This window comes from Myotis yumanensis, unplaced genomic scaffold (genome assembly GCF_028538775.1).
Source record: "Myotis yumanensis isolate MYYU_CA2020_CCGP unplaced genomic scaffold, mMyoYum1.0.hap1 SCAF_17, whole genome shotgun sequence".
In the NCBI taxonomy this organism is placed as follows: Eukaryota; Metazoa; Chordata; class Mammalia; order Chiroptera; family Vespertilionidae; genus Myotis; species Myotis yumanensis.
Window position 1 is genome coordinate 33,185,198 of NW_027223768.1, and position 19,684 is coordinate 33,204,881.

Sequence of the window (19,684 nt, forward strand, 5' to 3'; positions counted from 1 at the left end):
TTTTGCCTACTCCCTCACTGCCAACTCTCCTTTTCCAGTCTCAGCCCAAACAAGTCCCTCTTCCTTCCAGCCCTCCGTTTTTTTTTTAAAGGGCTCTTTATTGGCTCTTAATAGGGGAAGGAACGGCAAGAGACGATTGGCTAAGTGAGAGCAGCACAGCCCTGCCCATTCCCCTCCCACGCCTTCCCTGGAGAAACAGCTGGAATGAGAAGGAGGGAGAGAATGCTGGGATTGGCTGAGAGTCAGGCAGGGTGGGGCGAACCAGCACAGATGAAGCATTTACCTGTCCAGGTAAGTCAGGAAGAGGTCAAAAGAAGAAAACAGCGGGAGGCAGGGGAAGCAGGCTCTGTCCGCGTCTCCGCCCTTTGAAATATAAGGGTATTTCTTTCCTCTCTTCAGCCCGCCACCCAGTAAAGGTGAGCTCATCGCTAACCAACTATTGCTTATACTGTAGCAAGGTGTGTGTGTGTGAGGGGGCAGGGGGCTGTGTGGGAAATCAGAGCTAGAGGTTTGTGGGGAGCCCTATACACCCCAGCTAGCGGGCTTTCCTCTCTGTTCCTCAACTCCCAGAGGCCAGTCGGGGATGCAAGAAGGTTGGATTGAAGTGCTTTTGTGGAGACCAGGGCTGGAATGTTTTTTTTTTCTTTCCACCTGCTTATTTAGGTTGGATAAGCGTGCAAGGGGGACAAATAGGTTTGTTTTGGAAATTTCCATCTCTGAGCAATTCCAATTGACTTGTGACTTTGGACAAGAGTCGTTGGAGTAGAGAAGTCAAAATGCAGGAAGGCCCAGGGAATGGGAGTAGTTTTTTCCATTGCATTTCTACTGGAAACTCTCCCATAGCTTTATCAACTCATCCACTATCTTTATTTAAGTAAAGGGTGCAGTGTGTGTGTGTGTGTGTGTGTGTGTGTGTGTGTGTGTAATAGGGCAATGTGATAATGGAGCTTTCTGTGGACAGGTGTGGAAGGCATGAGCTCCGCTGGGTTGTTTGTGAGGGGAGGCGAGGTTTGGTTACATTGGAAAAACTCCAGCTCAGGCTACCAGCTCATCTCTGGAAACCTCATGGACAAGCCAGTCCCAGAGTCCCCTTTGTTTGGTTTCAACTCAATTAATTTTCTGACTTTACCTGTGAATAGACATGGAGACTGGCAAACCGAAAGCTACTTGGCTGTGCTGGGGCCTCGCCCACATTTTTATGACTCTCTTGCGGTAGCATGCTGACTCTGTTAGCAGTCCCGAGTGGGGCTCAGGTCACAGGAGTGTGATCGGGTCCACAGAGGGAACCAGGCCCGGGTGTTCTTTCCTTCAGGGTTCCCAGTTAGCAGCTTGTTTGACAGGTTTACTTGCACAAGGAAGTTGGATGCAGAAGTCAAGTCAGAATAGTAAGTCAGCTCTCCATTATCCACCTCTGAGGGGGGCGTACACTCTGGCCTGTAACTTTGCCCTATGCCTCCTTTCTCCTGCAGGAAAGAGGGAAGCAGGAAGACCTGGGGTCTGAGACACAAGCTGAGTGAATGTACAGATATACAGGGGTGGGCAAGAGTAGGTGAACAGTTGTGACTACGGGAAACAGAGTTTATTCTTGTTTTTGCCAATGAACAACTGTAAACCTACTTTTGCCAACCCTTGTATTGGATTTCCAACAAAGCTCTTTTGTGCAGAGAATACGTATACCAACCCCTTCCCTCAGACCCAGGGGTGGAAAGGGGGATTAGAGCGTTGCCGTGACGCACGCAGAAACTTGCCCGCGTGTTCGGAGAGGATGCAGACACAGTGCAGTGGAAGTCGTCCTGGTGGTTTCCTTGGGATCTTCTCCAACCTGGGGTGCATTTCTGGGTAGAAAAGCAGAGACACCTGGTCTAAAGGAAGTAGGCGACCTTCTTGACTACTGGGGAGGGAGACCGAGCCCTGGGAGGATGTGGGGGTGGCTCATGGGAGGAGTCTATAGAAGGTACAGAGAAAACTGAAATGGGGCTGAAGCCTTCTGCCCACCCCACCCTCTGCAGATGCCAGAATTCCACACACTATTTATTTACTCTCCTCCAAGGCTTGGCTGGCTTTAGTGGAGTGGTTAATATTTAATGTGCCTGTGCATGGCCAGCCCTAACTATACACATTTCTTAACCCATTCCCTCCTCCCCTCAAGTCCTCCAGAGGTCAAGGGTTAAAAGATACCAAACTCTCACTGGAGTGCTTGTACTGGGGCTTTTTATCAGGTTGAAATATCTCAGGTTTCAATGATTGCCCTGAAATAGCTCCCAAGTTTCAAGGTTGTAAAGTTGGTGGAAGGAAATGCAGCAGCATCCAGATCAGGCCAAACTGGTGAGGGAGGGTGGGAGGGGAAGTGGGAGTGGGGAGAGAAGACCTTTTCACGGGTCAGACGTTGCGTCAGAAAGCAAGGTGTGGAGACGAGGTTGGAGCACTTCAGGATTCATTGAACTTTGGTTTCAGGTTGGGATTTGTCTCTGCAGTGGTTATGTAGCGTCTGATGATACGATCTTCAGTGGCACTTGGTGTAATGTCTTTAGTATGGAGATAGCTGTTGTTGGGGCCAAACCTGGCCTTGGAGCATGAAGCTGATGTACAGGGTTCAAGGTGTGAGTTAGAAGAAGGGTGACTGTAGGGCTTCTGTGCTCAGTCAGGAGTGGCCAATGACCTTCTTTAGGTACATGGCCCTCTTGCATCTGGACAGTCTGAGATGCCCTCTGAAAGGGCAGGGGCCACCAGCTGTCCTGGATGTACAGTTAGAGTCATTCCTTGCTTCCCTTAGGGAGGGGAAGTGGGCCACATCCTGCCTAAGTTATCAGGCTATTTTGAATATCTCATTAGCATATTTAAAGTGCTTTGTAAGCTATTTTTTTTTTTGAAGTAGTGCTATTCAAATTGTTTCCATCTCTTCCAGCAGCTTCAGGCCACCCTGGTTCTGAAGTGAGAGTGTGACAGGCACCTAGGAGGAAGGACAGGCTAGGAAACCACTATAAACACTGAAGGGTGCTTGGAAAAACCCGGGTAGTCATTTTCTCTGAAAGGAAGAGGGAGCACCCTCTCACCCATTCATGGAGAATATTATATTCATCACAGTGAGCCACTTTGACTATTTACTGCCCCGATTTTTCAGAGAAGAGAAATGAAGGCAAAAACTAGACCCATGGTTCTCCACTCACTTCTCAGAAACAGCGCATGCTCCATGCCTGTTAGTTTAACTGAAAGCATTGACCAGATTCCATTGCGCTTATAGTAATAGGGTAGAAGCCAGAACAAGAGGTCTTCCCATAGTTCAACTCAACAGACACTAAATGGATGTCAAATTCATTCATCTAGCATTCCTTGAGCACCTTCTGTGTGCCTCATCTTATGACAGATGGTTCCCCTTTTCTGTAATGGCATCAATCTCATAGAATGTCAAGAATGAGTTAGTACTTTCTGAATCTAGACAGTCATCAATGGAGTAGATGTAAGAGGTGACTGGACTTCATTCACATGACTTCTCATGTTTCTGTGTCTTTGGGGTTCTGGATATTGGGCAACTAACCTCATGAAGGAACTCCAAGAACTGCCTTACCCAATGATGACTTATCATTGTGTATCTTTGGCATTTCTGTTCCTCCTTGTTCCCGCTCTAACTCCTGAGAGGCGCTGCGCCACCATAAACTACCTGTGTCATTAGGGATCTTCCCTCTTCATTCCCCATTGTCCTGCTCCTCCCTCCCTGCTCCACTTGAGGGCTTTCTCCCAAGCAGGAGGGGAGCTCTCTGAGGCCTTGAGCTTGTCAGCGCTATGGAGCTGGCAGGCTGACACACCCAGCACAGCCCAAACCTGACTTAGGCATTGGGAGCAGTTATTGGTGAAGGAACAACAAGCCCTGAAATCCAAACCCCAAGTCCCGAGATCTCAAATAGAACACATTTTTTTCTAGCACATTTTACCTAGTATTGGAAGGGTAGGAAAGATGGTAGAAGACAAAGTATGGTGTCATGGGGGAAATATGGATTCAGAATCAGACTCTATTCTATATTTTGTATTCTACCTCGCCCTCAACTTTCTGTTTAGTCTGTCTTTTAATCTTCATATATTTTTTTAGAATTTCATTTTCACAAAGGAGAGTCACCCTGCCCCTCCCAATTCTGCTGGAGTGTTTCCCACACACAGGCATGTGAAAATCCTTGTGGTTTTCAGAAGGTGGATGGCCTTCTTTTGCTATTACTATTGGCACAATGAACTTTAAACGTTTTTCCCTAGGAGTTGGAGTTGGGAGGACGCTATCTGGGACATTTTTCTTGTTTATTTGACACGGGTTAGGAAACCTCCTTGGAATCAGGTCAACAATAGAGGGGGTGATGCACACGAGGAAAATTGGGTTTGTGCCAACCACTGGAGGTGCTATGATGTGTGTCCAAGGCTAGGGAGACAGTGGTGGCTTGCTAGTGGCTGCTGTGATGATGGTGCTGTTGACTATAATAGCAGCTAACAGTCGGGCCGTGCACTGTGCAAGTGTTTTACATGGACTATTTTGTTGTATCTTTAAGACAACCCTATGACGTAGGTACTATTAAGGCCCTGTTCCTTCTTTCAAGCCTATAGTCTCCCATTTAAACCGGAACCCGTCTTTTCTAAACTCTTGTTTCCCTTCCTTCAATTTACTTTGATCCCAAGTGGATTTTGTCTTTTTCTTATTATAAGAACAGTAGTAGTTAGTTATTCATTGCTTACTATTGACTACCAGCTAAATGATGCTAACTGTTCTCATTTAGTCCTTACATTAACCCTGTTCAATGAGGAAAAAAAAAAACTGAGTCATTTGCTTCAAGTCACATAACTGTAAATGGCTAACCTGTGATTTAAACCCAGATCCAACGACCTCCAGAATCCAAGCTTTTAACCCCTGTAATATTTACTGTTTATAGTAATGAGGGTGGAGGGTAAGTTCAGAGAGAAAGGTGACTAAAGGAGATGATGGAATTTCCTTTCTGACTAAATGCTCCTCCACCACCTAAGTCCGTCCTTCTGCATGTATGTGAGCCAGCTTGTGTGTCCTTCCCTGCAGGCTGGGGGGGTTGGGTTTGGGTAATGGCTGTCCAGGCCCCTTCCAACACTTTGCTTGCTTGATGTCCCTGCTGCCATGCTGCTCCAGGGCCTGGGCAGAGCCTTGCCCGAGCCCAGGCTTGGCTCACACATGGCTTTGATTCTTTTCTTTTCAGGCCCAGCTTGGGACATCCTTCGCTTCTCTCCGCTTCCCCTCTGGGAGCCCCTTTCGCCGTCCCTGCACCTTGCTTCTGGCAATGCCCGAGAGGGAGCTGTGGCCAGAGGGGCCTGGCTCGGAACCCGTGACCCGCATCGGCAGCTGGGACAGCATGACGAGCACCGCCTCCACCCGCTCCGGATCTGTACGTACTCTCTGTCCTGCAACCTGGCCCGCTCTCTGCACACCTGCCCTGCCCCGCCCCGCCCTGCCCACCACCGACCTGGCTGGCTCACTGCTCCTTCTCTTTCATCTTCCTTGTCAGGGACTGAATCATCCGAGTTGATGCTTTCTGCCTCTGAGTCACCCATGGTTCTATAGGGTGGGACAACCCGAGAGCGCAGGTGGACAAGTGAGACTTTTTCTAGTTTTCATTAGGTTGGGGGACTGAGTGGAGATGAGGGAGCAGGCCGGTGATCTGAGATCGTGGTGGAAACTAGGATACAGACGCTTGTAGCACATGGGTTCCTCAGGTTGGTTCTCTGCAATTAGCAGCTTTATTTCAGACTTTAAAAAGATCAAAGAGACCAGAGTAATTAAGTGCCTGGGTTCTGGAGCCGAACAGATCTGGGTTCCTTAGTATGAGCTGTATGACCTTGGGCAAATGACTTCATTTCTCTAAGCTTCAGTCTCCTTAGTTTTACAATGGGGATAATATTAAAACTGAATTCATAGCATTCTTGCAGGAAGGTGAATGAAATGTATATATAGCACTTAGCACATTTCTCTATGTAGAAAAGAATTAATCTATGTATGAGCAGAGATTGAGACTCTTCTGAAGTCACTATGTTTAATGATTTGTGAATGTCACATAATAAATTGTAATTTTTCTGGGCATGAATTTAAATCTTAATTGTTGTATGGCTCGTGTGAAAGAGTAAACCTGCCCTATGTCAAATGTAAGCTTGCCTTTCCTGTGGAAATTCATCACATACATAATAACACCTGAGAATTTATAGTTTATGGCTTTAGAGGTATTTTAAAATGTAAGGATTATAAGAGTGTCGACTGTACATCAAGGATGTTTAATATAGTCAGTGAGCCCTGGTCGGTGTGGCTAAGTTGGTTGGAGCTTCATCCTGTACAACAAAAGGTGGCAGGTTCTATTCCTGGTCAGGGCACATACCTAGGTTGTGGTTCGATCCCTGGTCGGGGCACATATGGAAGGCAATCTGGCGATATTTCTCTCTCTCTTTCCCTCTCTTTCTCTCTCTCTCTTAAACTGGTGAAAACATATCCTCAGGTGAGGATATATAGCCAATGAGTTTTGATATGTAAAAATGGAGCATAGTTACATACCACTGGACACAGAGTATGACTGGGATGTAAGGTTTTCAAAAAGAAACATCCACAAAGGGTAAACCCAGAGCTGGCTTATCTTTGTCTGGAGTTGGCTTCAGGTCTTCCAAGGGCTATGTTTAGGGCTCCCCTTGAAATGTAAGTGCCATCTGTCAGTTGTCACTCAGTCAGCTGACAGATGGCACTTTAAGGAGTCTGGGACTGGAAGGGTTATTCCAACAGCTCTCTTCCCTCCTCCTGGGATGTTTTTAGGGCTATCCCAAAATCTTTCCTGGCCCTCTGAGTGGGTCTAGAGAATATATAACTCTAAAGCATCTCAAATATTAGGAAGAGGGACAAAGATACCAGGAACAGACTTGGGCCAAATTTCATATATTCCTATTTGCCCTTTTAGTTTTCCCTTCAACCTCTTGTTTGGAGAGTGACTGTTCCATGGGTCTTCATGGCCTGTAGAACATTGGTCAGTAACCATCGGAAATGACCATAGCATTTTTTCCTAGATATTCCTATGGGATTTCTTCTAATTCAAATCAGTTACTTAATATCTACCTAATATTTAATACCAAATAGCTTTCTTTCCCCTCCCCCTGTACTCATCCAATTTCTTCACCCTCCCCCCTTAAGTTACTATTTGCGTAAGAAATGCACACTCATTTGAATGTTAGCAGAGCCAAATACTATCAAGAAGGTAAATACACATGGGAAAAAAATCCTGTAAGGAATGCATTTCAGAGTCAAGTATAAATTATTTAGTAGATGTATCTGTGGCTAGTCATACCACTGTTCCCATTGGCCAGCAGTTGGCCAAGTTTCCTGTTTGTCCTCATGCTGTCCTTGACATGCCAGGTCAAGTATGCAGAAGTACTTAGAAAAGTTGAAAGCAATACCTTTCAAGCTGAAGGTCAAATCTTTATGTTGCTCGCATAACTTAGAGCTAAATCGGAGACACACAAAGTGAAATATTGGACATATTTGAGCAAAGAAACAACAAATAATTGCAGAGAAATCGGAATGAGAACCTGGGACTGCTTCTGATCTGTGCTCCCAAGCATGTCACCCAGGACTGAGCAAAAGAAAGGCCTCTTGCCATTTGCCTGCCCAGCCCCCTGACCCGGGTGCTGGTGGGACAGCAGCCCGCCAGTCTCTGCCCTCCCTGGTGCCTACAGTTTCAGGAAGCAACTCCAGCAGGTTTGCAGAGTAGCACCGTGGAAAGGTTTCCAGCTCTTCAGCATTCCTTCCTCAACGCAGGGTGGTTCTCAGGCCCCGCCAGTTTCTGCCGAGCTTTCTCTCATAGCTGCCTTCTCCTCTCCTTCCTCCTGTCCTCACTCCAGACTGACAGCTACGACTTCCTGTCCGCTGAAGAGAAGGAGTGTTTGCTCTTCCTGGAGGAGACCATTGGCTCATTGGACACCGAGGCTGACAGCGGACTGTCCACTGAGGAGTCTGAGCAAGACACAACTCCCCAAAGTCCCCGAGCACTGCCTCTACTCCAGCCTGCTCCCCAGGGTAAGAGAGACTGTCTGGGCACCTTTGGCGAAACGCAGGAAATCTGAATGTCCTTCTACTTTGATGGCTCTTGGCTCTAAGGGTCACAGGCAGCAGAAGGAGTGACCACACTCCCCTCCACTCTCCTGGCCAGAATAAAGCTTTGACCCTGGAGGGAAGGAGGGTGTGCTGACCAGCCAGCTTCCTATGCTTTTCTACATGTGTCAGAGGCCTGGGAGGAAGAGGGTTTGACCGGCTGCCACCCACTCATGGAGGAATTCTAAACAGATAGAACCACAGAGGTGAGGGAGGGATGGGTGGTTGGCTCTGTAGAGTCTGAGTCAGTGTGGGGAGCTAATCTGAATGACCCAGAGGCTGAGGCTGCAGGAGATAAGAAGAGGGAGGGACCCCCTTAGCCTGAGTGGGTGGCACCTTAAGGCCCTGGGGAGAGTGTGTGCAGACCCAGTGGTGCTGAGGCTCAGTAGAAGGGGGACAGGATGGCATGTGAGTGTGGCCGTGAGTGTGGGGCCATATGTCCCAGGGTAGGTGGGCACTTTCCTCCTGAGGAGAGTCCCGCTGGAATCAAGACTGCAATCATTCATTCATTGATTTAGCAACTATTTATTGATAATGTGTTAGAATGTCCCTGAAGCTCGAGCAGTACATGGGAACACGGGGCTTCACTGCCACCTCAGACTCACTCCCTGGCCCAGTGGGCCCGGTGCACCTGACTAGCTCACTGGAAGGAAAGAGCCCAGATTGCTCTCTGGTGTGGGGACAGCTTTGGCCATTACCCAGAATCATCCGGGTACTTACCAGTATGGGAAGTGAAGGAAGAAGGTGGACCTCAACAAGGGCAAATCACCTGTTCATGCTGCTCGAGTTCAATGTTTCCATTGGATCACTTACCGGGGAGCCCCAAGATACCTAGGGGACAGTCCTGGGTCTCTCCCACCCCTGGTGCTTCTGTAGACGGTTAGAAAGAGCCTGCGTTCAGGACAGGGAGCCATCGGGGGCTGCCCTTTCCCCGGTTGTTGTGAAAAATTAATCCCTGATGGAAGGGAATCTGCTAGTATCGATCTGCTCATCTAAATGATATCCAGGCAAGAGTGCTGCCCCTTTAAGAGCAAAGAACCAATAAAAACAAAACCCATCCATGCAAATTAGAGACCAGAGTTCAGGGAATATTTGCTTTTCCCTTGGCAGCAGGGATCTCACCTCTGTCCTCTCTTTCCCTGTTCTCCCGGCCCCTCCAGGACATCCAGAGGAGACGGTTGCTCAGCAAAGACCAGAGCCAAGGAGAGCAACCCAGTCCAGCTTCCCCCCTCTGCCTGAACCCCAAGGCCTGGGCTTCAGATCCGGCTCCTACAGCCTCCCCCGCAATATCCACATCAGTAGGAACCAGAACCTCAGGAAAAGCACCCCCCAGACGAACAGCCACCTGCCAGGGGAACCCAACAGGGTCATCCCAGACCCCAAGGAAGAGCAGCTCAGCCAGAGCAGGGAGCCTGGCCAGGCTCCAGTCCAGAGGGTCATCCCGGACCCCAAGGAAGAGCAGAGCAGGGAGCCCAGCCAGGCTCCAGTCCAGAGGGTCATCCCGGACCCCAAGGAAGAGCAGAGCAGGGAGCCCAGCCAGGCTCCAGTCCAGAGGGTCATCCCAGACCCCAAGGAAGAGCAGCTCAGCCAGAGCAGGGAGCCCAGCCAGGCTCCGGCCGGGCTCCAGGAGGCCGCCCTTGATTTGGACATAGCGCTCATCCCCCCACCAGAGGCTTTCCGGGACGCCCAGCCCGAGCAGCGTGGGGAAGACAGCCTGCCCACAGGGCCAGGGGAGAAGACTCCCGCATCCCAGTTCCTCACGTCACTCAGCCCCCAGAAGAGAAAGGAGACTTCTTCAGAGGCCATGTCCCAAAAAGCCAATGAGAAAGGCTCGATGGGGGCACCAGGACAGCCTCGGCCTCTTCCTGCCATGTCATCTCAGAACGCCAGAGCTGCAGATGCTTCCGATCCACCAGGGCGGGATCCAAATGCCCATGTGGCTCCCCTCACAGGGCCTAAGCCCCGGAAGCTGCCCCCTAATATTGTTCTCAAGAGCAGCCGAAGCAGTTTCCACAGCGACCCCCAGCCCTGGCTGTCCCGCCACCCCGAGGCTGCCCCCGGCGATTCCGGCCTGGTCTCCTCTTCACTGCAGGAGCAGAGGAAAGCACGCAAGGAGGCTCTGGAGAAGCTGGGGCTGCCCCTGGACCAAGAGAAGCCCAGCCCCCACTTAACTAAGCCCCCCAGCTCCATCAGACTCAAGGGGACTGGCGCTCAGGCCCCTGCCCCAGCCCCAGCTCCTGCCCTGGCTCAGCCTGCACCTCAGATCTCAGCAGGGAAGGCATTGGCTCCTGCTCCAACCCGGGGACCTTCTCCAATGAAAGCCCTGGCTCCAGCTCTAGCTCAGGGGTCTACTCCAGGCAAGGTTTTCATTCCTGCCCAGGGACCCACTCCAGGGAAGGTTCCAGCTGCCAAGTCTATGCCAATCCCCATCCCTAGGGCCCCAGGGGTAAGTAATCCCCTGACGCTGCAAGAGAGCAGCATCCCTGGGCTGAGGCAGATGAACTTCAAGTCCAACACTCTGGAGCGGTCAGGGGTGGGGCTGGGCAGCTACCTCTCAGCTGAGAAAGACCCCAGCTCCAAGGCCAGCACCTCTCTGGGAAAAGACTCCTTCTTGAACAAACTCTCACCCAATGTCTTGCGTAATTCCCGGCCCCGCCCCGCCTCCTTGGGCACTGGGAAGGACTTTGCAGGGATTCAGGTGAGCATGCTGGCTGACCACGAGCAGAGCTCCAAGCGCCTGTCTTACCAAGGACAGAGCCGAGACAAGCTGCCTCGACCCACTTGTGTCAGTGTCAAGATTTCCCCCAAAGGCATCCCTGATGAGCACAGAAGGGAGGCTCTGAAGAAGCTGGGACTGTGGAAGGAGTAAAGTAGGCCCCGGCCACCAGCACTGCCCGCACAACCTCGTCCCTGCCTCCTGTCATACAAGACAACACTCAGGGCTCCACCTAGGAGCCTTGTCCACCTCACTGCTCAGGGGCTGGGCAGGGTTAGGCTTCTTTCCAATGCTCTGCTCTCCGAAGTGAAGAGGAGGGAGAGATTGGAGTCCAAGCCTACGCTCAGATTCAGGGTGGTTGTGCCAATGAGTACCTGATGATCATCCTGAATATGATTTCCACAGAGAGTGTGTGTGTGTGTGTGTGTGTGTGTCTGTGTGTGTGTTAGGCTGTACATATCACTGAAACTATTTATAAGACACAAGGAGTCATTGAGAATTCTGCTCATGTTGGAGATTTTTGTACATTGGGTAGAGTTCGGCCCAACCAGAACTGAGTGGAGAGGGGTGGCCAAGCCTGATTAAAAAAAAAGTCAAAGGAGACCATGGATGTGCCAGTGCCACACATGCAGCGTCACCTGAAATGCGGGTCTTCCAGAATTCCTGCGATAGATGGAGACGGGCTCATACTTCGCTCGATCCCTCTCTCGGTTCCGGCCTGCTGGACAGGAGCCAAGAGGAGTTGGCCTGTCATCTCTTCACCTGCTACCTTCTCACCGTCCCCCGTCCCAAGGATAGGACACGTTCCTGCAACTAAAATCTCTTGCTTGATTGAGAGCAGCAGAGCTCTTGTTGGTCTGAGAAGGCAGGTTAAGTGGCCAAAGCGCACACCTCCGCTGGGGAGGGTCCTTGGCTGTGGACTCGATAAATTCACTAGAAAATTGTGCGGTGGTCCCTGATTCTGTGATTTCTGCTCCTATCTCAGTCTGCTCATGACTGACCCCAGGCTGGGCCAACACTGAGATGGGAACCCGAGACCAGAGGCTTCGGTACTTACAGTAGAACTGTCTCAGGCCTTGCCCACGCCATTGCAAGTAGCTTTTACCTTCCTCAGTACCTACGGAAAATCAACACAACACATTCTCTGCCAGTTATGCATAGACTATCAGAGCTGGGAGGGGCCTTAGAGATGCTCAAACCCAACCCTGTTGGAGAAGGGAAGTGACCCATCCACAGTCAATGCCACTTAATAGCCGAGCCGGGGCCAGAGCTGGGCTCCTGCTCCCAGTCCAGGCTGCATGCTGCCTCCCCTCACGCAGTACTTGTATGCGTCCACACAGCACCCCACGGGACCTTCACATCCTAAAGTGTCTTCTGAAATAACAGAGATTAAATGCTGTTCGTGTCATATTTAGTGTTGTGGCTTTTTATTTCATCTTTGGGAAGCAACCGTAGAGTAAGTCATGATTAACCCCAAATTTCCTGACCAAGTTATGCAATTTGAGAAAATGCCAAAAGAAGGTAATCTGAGTGGGTGGTGTGAGCTTGTGAATACAGGCTTAGGGATCAGACGTGGCGAGACATGACTCCTACTTCCCCTTAGGAAATAAATGGGACCCGTGGCTGTGACCTGGTTGTTGTCCAGGATCCCCAGATGTGAGGGGCAGATCCAGGAAGGAAGCTCTTATTGGGAAGGTGCCCTTTAGGTTGGCCGAGCATTTTGGGGGCTGCATCCTTAGGGTCCCAGCACTGTCAAAGCTCAGCATTTCTGAACATGATGAGAAGGTTAAGGTAAGGACAAGTGGCCCGCTCCACCCTGTTGTGGTATGTGGGGTGTGGGTGTGATGGTTTCTGTGTACTCTCTCACACACACACCCAAACGCCTGGTGCCTTACTCCTGGCCCTGGCTGAGGACTTGGTCTGTCACAGCCCACAGGAACTCCCTCAGTTGGCCAAGCCAAGTCTTATTACAGACTCCCCGAAAGAGAGAAGGCCCCCTCCCGGAGGACTGAGTGGACATGATGTATTTGGTTGATCTGCTTCATGTGTATATTTCAAGACACAACCTGAGGAACGATCACTTTGTTTTTTGTTAATTGCCCTAATAAATAGGGAAACTTAGGGTTCACTGTAAAGTAAGCCTTGGTAAGAATCTGGGGCCCTGACCTCAACTCAAGGCTGACCGACACAGGTTGGTCAGGAGTATTTCCTACGAAATCCCCACTCCCCGATAGAGGTCATTTCTCTCCAGACCAGAGTTACGTACATCCTGCCTTCCAGCCCTGCAGCCTCACCCTAGTGGCATGCCCACTTCCCCAATTCTCTTCATGTGAGAGCCTTCCTTCCCTTGTTATTGAAAGATGCCATGTGTCCCATGTCCTCATCCTTCAAAGAGCATGTTTCTCTCTATAGATGGTCTTTGGGATTCAAAAATAGACTAGTTGTCCTCACTTTGAAGATGAGCAGTGGGATCCCAATGAGGACATTTGCCATTCCTGAAGGTGATGTTAGAGCCACCTGTGGAATGTCTCTTCCTCTTATATCCATATAGGATTGCTCTTCATTCAACTTGAGCTGATTGGGTGGCAGGTGAGTGTCTTTAGGGTTGTTGTTATTTCTTTTTGAAGGATTTTGGATGAAAATGTATAAAAGTCAGTCACTTCATTTAAAAAACCAAAGTGACAACTCTACTTCCACTTGAACTTGCATCTCTGTTATACCCTGTTGCAGTCGTGCTACTGCTGGGAACAAACCACCTGCCAAATACAGGCCTCTCAGCCTGACACGTGGGGTCTGTGCCCTCAGATATACTGGCAGCTGCTCCTCTGAATCACTACGGAGGTGCTACTCTGGGAGTTCTGCCCTGTGACTCGGTGGGGCAGGCCTACGTGCAGTCCTGCACAGAGGTCAGGGGATGGGCCCAGTCATGTCTTAGATGCCTTTCTTCACAGTGTGAAGTATGGTCTGGTGGAGGCCTCCCTGTAACCCCGGGGTAGGCAGGTATGCAAAACTTGGTGTTTATTCCATGGAAGGAAGGGCAGATGGGAGATTGGAGAACAGGCGCTGTTTGATATGAGTTAGAGCTGGAGGTGAAGATTTCAGGGTCTACAATATGTGTATGTGAGATGAGCCACTCCATCCTTTGATCCATGCTCATACATGTAGGAAGGAAAGGATCATACTATCATAATATGAAGCTGTAGGCTCATAGACGAGAGGAGGTAGAGACCTGGGGCATGGACAAGAGAATTCATGTTCATCTCAGTCAGAATCCAAGAAGGAATTCAGGTAAAATGCTCCCGTGCCCTTTTCCTCATGTGAGTGACTATGGAGCATATAGAACTGGGCTCAGTTCAAGCTCCATCCCTTACCAATCAGGGAACCCTGGGACTTCCTGGAACTTCAAGTTCTCAGTCTGTAACACGGGGATAATGCCATCCTTTTGAAAATTGTGGGGATGAGCAAGTGCTATAAACTGTGTAAAGGTCAGTGCTTGACACAGTGTAGAAACTCCATAAGTGATAGTATTGTCTTCTGGATCTTATTCCTTCCTCTTCACAGGGAGCAAATGTAGAAAGGGTAGGAAGCCAAGAGCACACTCGATGCAGCGCTGAGGAATCGGGAGATCTTTCTGCAAATGGAAGTCCAAAGTAATAACCAGGCTTTGGCACACCTTCCAGGTGACTCAGCTTCCGCCACACCATGATGCCTGGAATTTGAAGAGATCAGCATCAATATGGTGTTTGTGTTTCCATGAAGGCTGAACCGTTTATTTCCAGCTTCTCTATCCTCAAACTCGGCTTCCCCTTTTTCATCAATCTCTTGAGGTCCAAGACCATATAGTTTGATTCTTTTGGCTTCCTTTAATTTTTCTTTCACTGTGTAGTTCAAAGAACTATAGGCTATCCAATAATTATGTTTTATTATTTATTTATCATTTACTTATTGTTTCAATCGTTTTTTAAATGAAGGGGAAGAATACTGGTAAACATATAGCAGGAGGGAACTCTGGCTAAAGTCAGGAAGAGGTGGGGCTAGAAAAGGTTTCAAGATTCTTGGGGCCATTTTTAAAAATGGGGTTAGGCATATTTCAGGAATGAATGAGGCATTAGTTAACAGGAGGCAAGAGGGTACCGTGGATGGCCTCTCTAAATCCCTTCTGCTATAAGGGCCACATGATTTACTGAATTCATCATCATCATTGCCATCACCACCATCACTTCCATCATCACCATCACCACCATCATTGTCATCATTGTCATCATTGACAGAGCATACAAGTGAGATAAAACCAGGTGATGCTCTAATCCCAGGCCGTCCTTCCCTCTTGCTCATTGCCTGTCTGAATGGTTGTTCTTATTCACCACGTGCCATGTATTTCGAGTTCAAAATAATCTGGGTCAAAATGATATCCTGACAAAGCTCAGGACGAGGTGAGCTTCACTAAAAAATGTATGTTTCAATGAAACCAAACAACTTAATTGGAAAGACCAACACCCTGTCAAAAAGAATCACAATATAACCTAACGTGAAAGATACCTCATATGACTAAGGGCTGGAAGGAAATGTTTAGATTATCTAATGCAACCTCCTACCTCAAGAGGAATTATACCTATAAGTGGATATAAATATAGTCAGAAAAACGAATGGATAAATGGGTGGGTGAGTGGATGGATGGGTGGATGGATAGATGGGTGGATGGGTGAATGGATGGGAGAGAGGAGGGGAGAGGAAAAACTGAAAAATACAGTGGCCGAGGGTTAGGTCAAATATGGCATCATTATCATTTTGAAATCTGGTACAATTCTAGCTTTAATCTTCGGCCACCCTGCTTCCACTTGGAGAGGCAGGACTACCCCTTGCCTCTAACTTCACCCACCCCTGGAGAAGTGCGTCCTCTGGTGGTTGCCCTGCCCTGAGGCCAGCCCCCTGCAAGAAGAGGTTGGGTGATGACCAAGTTTTTTGTCTGTGGTTTTTCTTCTGCATGAGACTGAAATCGTGATTTCAGTTTAATATGAAATATATATTTGGTCTTCATCTCCATTTCTGGCTCAGAGGTCCTAAAACCTTTGGAATTTCCTGTGAGGAGACGGATAAAGGTGTGTTTTGTTATGTCAAGGAGTGACTTTTGAAAAACCCCAAGGTCGCGTGAGGACGGATGCTGACCACCTGGGAACTTTTAGTCCCACCTTCCCACCCACCCCACTTCTGGGCAAAGCAGAGGGGCTGAAGATTGAGTTTCATTGCCAATGGCCAGGGATTGAATCAATCACGTCGATGTAATGAAGCCTCCCTAAAAACCCCAGAGTTCGGGGAGCTTCCAGGTCGGTGAACCAGAACAGTTCCCACCCCGAGCTCCCAGGAACAGAGCTCCTTTGTTCCAGACCTCGCTCTGTGTATCTCTTCATCTGGCTGTTCATTAGTTTCCTTTAATATATTTTGTAATAAACCAGTAATCCAGTGAGTAAACCGGTTTCCTGAATTCTTTGGGTTGTTCTTGCAAATCAATCAAACCCAATGAGGGGATCCTGAGAACCTCCGATTTAGTCTGTTGGCCAGAAGCACAGGTAACAATCCTGACTTGCAATTGGCATCTGAAGGGAGAGGGAGGCCGCTTTGTGGGACTGAGGCCTCAACTTGTGGGATCTGACGCTACCTCCAGGCAGACAGTGTCAGAACGGAGTCGAATTGTAAGACAGCCAGCTGGTGCTGAGACCTGCTTGGTGGTGTGGGGAGCTCCATGCTCATTGGAACTGAGCGGAGGATCCTACTCGCTGTGCTGCTGCTCTCCCATGTCCTGACCTGTGTGTGCGGAAGACCAGGCCAGAATTCACAGCTTTAGAAATTTCTATTGAGACCTCCCCTCAGTGCTGAATGCCTCAGCGGCCTACATCATTTGCACTTCAAGCTCAATATGTCCAAACACAGAACCACGTGGGGCCCCTCCATTATCTGACCCTTTTACCGAGTTCTGTATCTCAGCTGAGCAAGACTAGCACTCACCCAATGAGTAAAGCCAGAAATCAAAATACCATCCATGACACTGTCCTCTACAAACAATTATAAATCATGGCACTATCACCTCCAAACATCACTCAAAACAGTTTCTTCTTCTTTTCTGGTCCCACCACAGCCACACTTGGGGTCCCACCATCTCTCCTGGACCAGAGCAGCAGCTAAGTATTCTCTTTACATCCACTCTAGCCCCTTCCACCCAGCAACCAGAATTACCTTTGCATCTGTGATACACTACCTCTCATGGAAGAGTGAAAGGACCTAAGAAAATACTTATGTATTAGTGCATCTGTGCAAAAAATATATAGGCAGGGTCAACCAAAAACTAATGTGATTGATTACCTACAGAGGGTGGGCAGAGAAACTGGAAGGAAAAGGGGAATGGAAACAGGGTGGAAGGGAGGGGGAGGATGGCCTGTCTCTGAACATATCTTTTTGTAGCGTTCAGATTTTAGAGCCATGGCAATGTGTTGCATAGCCACAGAATTAATATATAAATAATAAAGAAATAACAGCCAGAATGTGCATGTATGTGTGTAAAGGGTGTGTGTGAGTTTAGAGGAGGAGGGTGGAAAGATCCAAAAATGGAATATCAAAGAGTAAAAAAAACACAAACCCACTGTATTAAAAAGTAAATAAAAGAATGACATAACTACACTGAGGGGAGTGGGGAAGAAAAGACCTAAACTAAGTAAGTTTGAAAAAAATGTATTTTTGCTTTATGCTGTCAAAGGCTAAAAACAGATTCTAGATGTTGAATGTGTTGTTCATACTTATAGGTTAGCATTCTTACTTTACTATATGTGTGTTACTAGATTAAACAAATAAGTAACTATCTCTGGATAAAAGAACTGGATTTCTCACTGTTAGAGAAGGGAAATGAAATAAATACTTTAAGGCTACACAAATATCCTATTTATTCTCATCCTTTCTTCCACTAATTTTAGTATCCATTAGTGATTCTGGGCTGAAACAATTATCCCTACAGTGTTTGCCAAATTGTGATTTTTCTACTTTCATCATTTCTTCTACATTTATTGTTTGGAATTCTACTGTAATGAAGAATTGTTTCTTAACCCCCATTTAAAAAAATTATTATTATTATTTTAAATCCTCACCCGAAGATATACTTAGAGAGAGGGAGGAAGAGAGAGAGAGAGAGAGAGAGAGAGAGAGAGAGAGATTGATGTGAGAGAGAAACATCTATCGGTTGCCTCTTGCATGTGCCCTGATCAGGGATCACACCTGCAACCCAGGTATGTGCCCTGACCAGGAATCAAAGCCACAGCCTTTCTGGTGCATGGGATGATGCTCCAACCAACTGAGCCACCCAACGAGGGCCTTAATACCCATTCAATTATATATATATTCAAATAGTTATTGATATCCATATGGAAGAATGTATATTTATGGCTTAATGTCCATGACTATCATTTATCTTGTTGCTCAGCTTATTCCCTATTTGGCTCTTGAGGGACCCTTTCCATTGGCCCTTTTTTCCTTTTGTTATGTCCCCACCATTTTTTGAGTACTGTCTTCATTTTTGCCACGAAAATATTTTTTGGCCCATTTGTTCTTTCTCTGTCCTCACCCCTGCAATTATCCAAGGACCTCTGGATTCTCTTTTTGTAAAATGATACTTAGAAATCAAGATCTGGCTGCTAGATGTGCTCATTGAGACTGGGGTGCTATTCCTCCTAGGCCCTCTCAGCGAACAGAGCTAGAAAATAGATGTCTATTCACATGTACACACATCTATATCATTGTCTATGTTCATCTATGTCCCCCACAAAATCTACACACCCTCTGAATGATTATAAAGCCAGTGTTTATTAACATACAGTTCATTTTCAAAATTTAAAAGAATCTACAGAAATGAATATATTTTTTCATCAATCTGTTTACAAACTGATGGTTGTTCTGGTCCAGGCACTGCTGATAACGCAAAGCAATGGAATCACAAACATCAAGAATCATGTCAGCACAATTTGTCAACTGTTGCCACTTTTGTACCATAAACTTTATCTTTTATGTATCCCCCCAAAAAAAGTCTAGTGGATAAATTTTCTTTGTTCAAAGCTTAGTCTGGCTTTATCCATTATTTCAAATCAGTTAAACCTGAAAAGAAGTGAAAATTAAGTGAGTTACCAGCTTTAAATTGTGTCCCCGCCCCCCGCCCCCAAATGTAGACACACTGTGAATAATTATAAAGGAAGTGTTTGTACTTCCAACTGCATTTTCAAACTTCCAATAGCATTTTAAGATGAATTTCCTTTGTTCAAAACTTACTCCGGTTGAAAAGGAAGAAACATCAATTGAGCTATCAGCTGTGAAAGTGTGCATACATGTTTTTGGGACACCCTGCATATTGAAAATCATTAATAATGTACCTCCAATTCCAATCCAATAACACAGGGTTTCTTCTAGCCTTTCTCATTTTCTTATTTATTCTTAATAAATGTCAAAAGGACAGAAGAGTCAAAGTAAAGAGTCTCTTAAGAGCCAAATAGGGAATAAACTGAGTAACAAAATCAATGATAGTCATGGACAATGACCCATAGAATAAATATACATGATTCCATATTGATATAAATAACTGGCTGAATAAATAATGAAATGGAGGAACAGTCCTTCATTACAGTAGAATTCTAAACAATAAATGTAGAAGGAGTTATGGAAGCAGATAATCACAATTTGGCAAATTAGTAATAATTGTGTCAGGCAAGAGTCATTAATAGACGCAAAAATTAGTGCATCTATTAATTAATTCGTTTGATGAGAAATAAGATATTTTCATAGTCTTGAAGTATCTTCCTGAAAATACTTACTCA

The 19,684-nt window shown here is 47.3% G+C and overlaps 1 protein-coding gene across 1 annotated transcript; it reads left to right on the forward strand.

The window, feature by feature from the left end:
- Positions 1 to 287: 287 nt before the first annotated feature.
- On the forward strand, positions 288 to 12,248 carry CUNH1orf116 (chromosome unknown C1orf116 homolog). Its single transcript, XM_070397377.1, has 4 exons — positions 288 to 416; positions 5,202 to 5,387; positions 7,873 to 8,047; positions 9,283 to 12,248. The coding sequence occupies exons 2-4, from the start codon at positions 5,283 to 5,285 to the stop codon at positions 10,989 to 10,991; spliced, it is 1,989 nt and encodes a 662-aa protein (XP_070253478.1). The 5' UTR covers positions 288 to 416; positions 5,202 to 5,282; the 3' UTR covers positions 10,992 to 12,248.
- Positions 12,249 to 19,684: the final 7,436 nt, after the last annotated feature.